Genomic DNA, 6,499 nt, shown 5'->3' with positions numbered 1-6,499 from the left:
GTGCTAAGGTTCGGTGTGAGGGAGGATGAGGTTCTTGTGGGGATCTCCAGTGTGAGGGGACAGGGTGGTCCTGTGCCAAGGGTCGGCGTGAGGGAGGATGAAGCCCCCCGGGGTGTCCCCGTTATGAGGGGACAGGGTGATCCTGTGCCAAGGTTCAGGATGAGAGAGGATGAGGTTCTTGTGGGGATCTCCAGCCTGAGGGAATAGGGTGGTCCTGGGCGATGGATGAGGTTCTTGTGGGGATCTCCAGTGTGAGGGGACAGGGTGGTCCTGTGCCAAGGGTCGGCGTGAGGGAGGATGAAGCCCCCCGGGGTGTCCCCGTTATGAGGGGACAGGGTGATCCTGTGCCAAGGTTCAGGATGAGAGAGGATGAGGTTCTTGTGGGGATCTCCAGCCTGAGGGAATAGGGTGGTCCTGGGCGATGGTTTGGGCTAAAAGGGGATGGAGCCCCTTGTGGGGGTCTCTGCTGTCAGGGGAGAGGGGTCCTGTGACAGGGTTTGGGGTGAGAGGGGATGGAGCCCCCGGGGGTGTGAGGGAACAGCATGGTCCTGGGTAAAGGTTTGGGGGGAGAGAGGATGAGGCTCTTGTGGGGGTCTCAGTGTGAGGGGACAGGCAGAGCAGGAACAAGGGGATGTGGTGGGGTCCCCAGCATGGTGTAGATGACAGAACCCCCTGACAATGGCCCCAGGTATGAGGTGATGCCGGGACCTGTGGGGCTCTGCTCTGAGGGGACAAGGAGGCCCCCTTGCTTGGAGAGCTCCTGCGCCCCACCACGAGGCTCTGGGCTGTCCCTGGAGGCTGCTGGGGCTTGGGAGGGGGGCACAGCACAGAGCCCAGCGTGGGGGCAGTGCTGCCCTGCTCAGGGCTGTGCTGGGGGCTCCCCCCTGGTGTCCCCTGTTGGGCGTGGGTGGTGGCAGCTCAGCTGGCCCTGGGGTGGCAGCAGGGGACAGACAGCAGCCGTGTTCCCTCCCACAGGCTCCAGTGCCATGTTCTACCTGGCAGCCGCCGTGTCGGATTTCTACATCCCGGTCTCTGACATGCCGGAGCACAAGATCCAGTCCTCGGAGGGACCCCTGCAGGTGAGGCCCTGCCCTGTGCCACCTCCCCCCCTCAGCCATGCCCTCCTGGCTCCCAGGGCCCTTCTCCTGAGAGCTGGCTGTGCATAAAAGCTGTGTTGTCAGAGGGTGAGATCCCACAGGGACAGAACCTTCTGGAAATCCTGGAGTTGCATTGTTTTATTCTTACCTTGCACTGAGGGGCCCTGATAAGAGGGCAGGATCAGCCCTGCTCTCCTTTGATCCAGGTTTATTTTTAGGCTGGGCTGAAGGGGTGAGGGGTCCCATGGGTTATCAGTGCTGCTCTGTCTGATATGGAGCAGCTTCAACACGTCTGCACTTGTGGTGTGGCACATGAAGAGGGCCCCCTGAGGTGCCTCCTGCCTTTCTGGCTTTGTCCTCTAAAGCTGCCCCTGCTTCCATGGAGATGAGGAGAGGGTGAGTCTCCTGAAGTGCTCCAGGAATAGCTCCTGGAGTGCTTGAGTTGCTGCCTTTTGTCTGGAGAGAGGCTTTGGAGAAGGGCCTGAAGTGCTGGGACGAGGGGGGAATGGTTTCAAACGGACAGAATGGATTTAGATTGGATATGGGGAAGGAATTCCTCCCTGTGAGGGTGAGCAGGCCCTGGCACAGCTGGGGCTGCCCCTGGATCCCTGGCAGTGCCCAAGGCCAGGCTGGACACTGGGGCCTGGAGCCGCCTGGGACAGTGGGAGGTGTCCCTGCCATGGCAGGGGGTGGAATGGGATGAGCTTTAGGGTTCCTCCCAACCCCAAACCATTCCATGACTCTGGGATCCATCTTGCTTGTACGAATGACAGAACAACACTGCAGTGCTGCCCTCTCAGAGCAGGTGTCTCTGGAATTTTTTATATAACAAATAGCACATTTATTTCATTAATTACTTTCTAAGAAGTTGCTGGGCTTCATTCTTTAACATAAACATTGGAAAGATGAGACCTGGCCTGATTGCCAGTGATGGATCCAGAGGATGGGAAGCTGGAGAACAGAGTCTTCTACTGTTTTTCTCTGTGCTTTAGCACTTCCATGAGGTGAAGATGGGATAAACTACCTGAATTCTGGAGAGGTGGAAACCCAGATTTGTGCAGTTATAATGCTTTTTTAAATCTTTTCTCCTCATGTTTATATTCCCCCAAGTGTGGTTAGCTCTGGGAATGCAGGGTTCCTGTGGCCTGGCCTCAGAACCCCCTGACTGTGAGCACCACATGGATCATTTAATTTAAATTTAGTGCCATTTGAACCTTGTTTGGTGAGAGCTGCCTTGAAAAGCTTCCTGGTGCAAATGGAATACCAAACAAAGCTGGAATTTCCCTCTTTCCCATCCCATCTCTTATTACAACTCCCTGTGTGACTGTGTTCACAGGGGTCTGAGGATGAGGGAAGAGACGAGGATCTGACTCCATGTTTCAGAAGGATTGATTTATTATTTTATTATATTTATGACATTAAAACTATACTAAAAGAATAGAAGAAAGGATTTCATCAGAAGGCTAGCTAAGAATAGAAAAAGAAGAATGATAACAAAAGCTTGTGGCTTGGACTCTCTCTCTGAGCCAGCTGGACTGTGATTGGCCATTAATTAGAAACAACCAACATGGGCCAATCACAGATGCACCTGTTGCATTCCACAGCAGTAGACAATCATTGTTTGCATTTTGTTCCTGAGGCCTCTCAGCTTCTCAGGAGGAAGAACTCCTAAGGAAAGGATTTTTCATGAAACGCGTCTGTGACATCCCTGTCAATATTTTGACTGATTTTTTTCTATTTTATCTTTCCCCGCTGCAGATCACAATGAAGATGGTGCCAAAAATGCTGTCACCCCTGGTCAGAGACTGGGCCCCTGAGGCCTTTGTGATTTCCTTCAAACTGGAGACAGATGCCCAGATCCTGCTGGATAAATCTCGGCAGGCTCTGGAGAAATACCGGCACCAGGTGGTGGTGGCCAACGTGCTGGAGTCCCGCAGAACCGCTGTCATCATCGTCACCAGGGACTCACAGACTCCCCTATCCCTGTCTGACGAGGAGATAGCACAAGGCATGGAAATAGAGGAGAAGATTGTGAGTTACCTGCAGGGCCAGCACACGGCCTTTATAGAGAGGAAAGGCTGAGGAGGAAAATCTGGGTGGAAAGGACGGAGTGGGGCTGGAGCCTGTGCAGGTGAATAAAGCAATCCCCACGGAGCACAAGGAGGGCTGTCCAACACTCTGTCACTTTCACACAGCTTGGCCACAGCTGCTGTGGCTTTGGAAAAGAGAAATACAAGGAAGTGAAACCATTCCAAAGGAGGAAAGAAGCTTGTTTCTGTGCCGTGGGCTGGGAGAGCTGGGAGGACGAGAAATGGTGAAGGTCTCTGTATATAAAGAATTTCTTGAATCTCCTTCTTTGAATTTTCTTTTAGAATGGCAGGAGGAGGGAATGGGGCTTCACAGGAAAGATGTGCTGGTTTTATGATTGGAGTGGGGAATCTCTGGTGTTGAGAGTGGGTGGTGAAACCAGGGTAGCAAAAAGGACAATGAGGTGACAGCAGCTCTTGTGCCAGGAGAGATCCTGGGAGAGATCCCTTGTTCCTGCAGTTCAGGTGCCATGGCAGTGTCCCTAAAGCATCTCTTTCAAAGTTTTTCCTTCCATCCCAGGTATTTGAAGGTTGCTTTGCTTCATATTCCATTTACACCAGACAGTTTTCCGAGGCAGTGTTTGGGCAGTTCTCACCAAACAAGGTTCAAGTTTCACTGCAGAGCTCTGTAAACAAAGGCAAGGCCTCATTTGGCACAGACAGCAGAGGATGGATCCAGGCTTGAGGCCAAGGTTGGAGAGGGGAGTGGGCACTGAGCAGGGTGGTGTCCTGGGAAGGGAACGGAGCTGGGAAGGGGCTGGAGCACCAGGAGAGGCTGAGGGAGCTGGGAAGGGGCTCAGCCTGGAGAAAAGGAGGCTCAGGGGGGCCCTGTGGCTCTGCACAGCTCCTGCCAGGAGGGGACAGCCAGAGGGGATTGGGGTTTGCTCTCAGGGAGCAAGGGAGAGGATGAGGAAACAGCCCCAGGCTGTGCCAGGGGAGGGTCAGGGTTGGATATTGGGAAATTTGATCATGGAAAAGTGTTCAGGTGTTGGCACAGGCTGTGCAGCACGGTGGTGGAGTCCCCATCTCTGGAAGTGTTCAAAAACAAGTGTGGATGTGGCACCTGGGGACAGGGTGTGGGGTAAACATGGCACTGCTGGGGGAATGGTTGGACTCAGTGACCTTGGAGGGCTTTTCCAGGATCAGTGATTCCATGATTCTCTGATTGCCCCTGGAAGGGGAAGCTTCCTCTTGGCTGTGTGGATTTAGAACTGGGTTGTTCCTGGTTTTATCTAAACCCTCCTTGAACCAACCAAGGCTCAAGTTACCGACTTCAATTTATCAACTTCAAAGTTCCTCATGCCTGCAAGAAACTTAACAGCAGCTCCTCTCCTGGCCACTGTGTGTCTGCTCATGGGCAGAGACAAATCTAATCTGTCCTCTGTCCTCCAAATAAATTCCCTCCTGGGGTCCTGAAAAGGGCAGCACATGGGAATTCTGGAAACATTTCCAGAGGTGAGGCTGTGCTCTGGGTAAAACCATGGGGTGATTTTGTAATGACACCAATGCTCTGAAAGTGAGGGGTGCTCAGCAAACGAGGAAAATAAAGCCAGAAGAGCAAGGAAAGAGCACGAGGATGGGATCAGTGGATGCCATCAGTGATGGGAGAAGTCCAGGTTGGTCAGGAGAGGAGAGATCCAGTTGGAAACTGAGTCAGGAGAAGGAATGCACAACTTACCTGTGGCCAGGACTGATAAAGAAGGTGAATAAGCTCCAAGAATTGCCTGTCTTATTTCCCAGTAGGTAACTGGTGGGAATGAACAGTCTGGGAATTCTCTTGTGTTAGTTTGGAGCCTCTGTAGACAGCAAGGGGTGAGAATGTAAAACTTGTGTAGGTTGAACATGGCCTTGCAGGAGCGTTGGGACAAGAAATGCCACCAGCACTGTCTTCAGAGTGTCCTGGAGTTCCTCAGAGGTGGTTGGGAAGGTGAGGAATAATCTAAACTTTTTGAGGAGCACACTGGGGCAGTGAGAATCTTGGGGTTTCGTTGGACTTGAGAACACACTGTGGGCTTCCAGCCTTGTGTCTGCCCCTCTGTGTGAAGTGCTGCTTGGGGAGGTTCCCCAGGCTCAAACCGAGGCACAGCCAAGGGAGATACAGGCTAGAATTAAGGAGGAAGTTTTTCACAGAAAGAGTGGTCAAATACTGGAATCATCTACCCAGGGAGGTGGTGGAGTCGCCATCCCTCGATGTGTTTAAAAAAAGACTGGATCTGGCACTTGGTGCCATGATCTAGTTGAGGTGTTAGAACATGGGTTGGACTCGGTGGTCTTAAAGGTCTCTCTTCCAACCTAGAAATTCTGTGATTTGTGTGTGATTCAAACTGAGGCACAGCCATCCCCACCCAGGCTCAAACTGAGCCACAGCCATCCCCATCCCTCGGGATCAGGGATGCTCCTGTTCCCTGTGGGAGCTTGAACCCAGCCCAGCAGTGCTTCCACCCTGGCACTCTGGGATTGCTGGCTGTGGTACCCAAGTTGGAAGTGGCTCCTGCAAATCCAGGATCTGTCCATTGCTTCCTGAGGATCTCGGAGGGCTCAGGGGAAGGTCCTCCCTGCACTCTGCCATGTCCCAGTCTACTCCTTTCTCTGCCATGCCCTTGTGAGGTGTCTTCAGCCAGTGAGTTGCTTCTGCAGGGTGGAGCTACTTAGCTCTTCATTTCCTCAGTCTCATGGGGTCATCTTTGGCTTTCAAGGGGCTTTCAAGGTTATCTCATTCCACCTTCCACTGGCTGAGGTTCCAGCCCTGTCCAACCTGTCCTGGAACACTTCCAGGGATAGGGTAGCCACAGCTCCTCTGGGCAGCCCTTGCCAGGGCCTCCCCCCTCACAGGGAAGAATTCCTTCCCAATATCCCACCTAACCCTGCCCTCTGGCAGTGGGAAACCGTCCCATCTTGTCCTGGCACGCCATGTCCTTGTGTAAAGTGCATCTCCAGCTCTCTTGGAGTCCCTTGTAGGAACTGGCATTGTCTCTAAGGTCTCCCTAAAGATCTCCTTCTCTTCCTCCTTGTCTCTTGTCTCTTTTCTCTCCCTCTCCCTTCCCTTGGTTCCATGTACTTGTCCTTTTCCCCTTCACATTCCCGCGTGGTTTAAAAGAAAATCAGAACTTTCGGTGACCCCTGGGGCGCTGTTCCCGCTCTCGGCCGCCAGAGGGCGCCACTGAACGAGGAGGGGGCGTGGCGGGGGCGCGGCCTCCCCGGCCACACGTGAGGCGCTGGGGGCGTGGCCTCGCGACCCATTCAGTGCAGAGCTGCTGGGGGCGTGGCCTGTTGCCATGGCGCCGCGGGCCCGTCCCGCCGCATGGACGCGGCCCC

At 53.7% G+C, this 6,499-nt stretch overlaps 1 protein-coding gene across 1 annotated transcript; it reads left to right on the top strand.

The window, feature by feature from the left end:
• The first annotated feature begins 971 nt into the window (after positions 1-971).
• PPCS (phosphopantothenoylcysteine synthetase) lies at positions 972-3,450 on the top strand. Its single transcript, XM_005428214.2, has 2 exons — positions 972-1,079; positions 2,856-3,450. Exons 1-2 carry the CDS (start codon positions 987-989, stop codon positions 3,177-3,179), a joined length of 417 nt encoding a protein of 138 aa, XP_005428271.1. The 5' UTR covers positions 972-986; the 3' UTR covers positions 3,180-3,450.
• Positions 3,451-6,499: the final 3,049 nt, after the last annotated feature.

Source organism: Geospiza fortis, unplaced genomic scaffold, assembly GCF_000277835.1.
Source record: "Geospiza fortis unplaced genomic scaffold, GeoFor_1.0 scaffold4, whole genome shotgun sequence".
NCBI classification, from domain to species: Eukaryota; Metazoa; Chordata; class Aves; order Passeriformes; family Thraupidae; genus Geospiza; species Geospiza fortis.
The sequence above is the reverse complement of the archived record's forward strand: the minus strand, read 5'-3'. Positions and strand labels throughout refer to the sequence as shown.

Bases quoted from the DNA above. Each gene is read 5' to 3' on its own strand.
- PPCS (XM_005428214.2), top strand. From the start codon at position 987: ATGTTCTACCTGGCAGCCGCCGTGTCGGATTTCTACATCCCGGTCTCT. The intron at 1,080-2,855 runs GTGAGGCCCTGC...TCCCCGCTGCAG, and splicing joins CCTCGGAGGGACCCCTGCAG to ATCACAATGAAGATGGTGCC.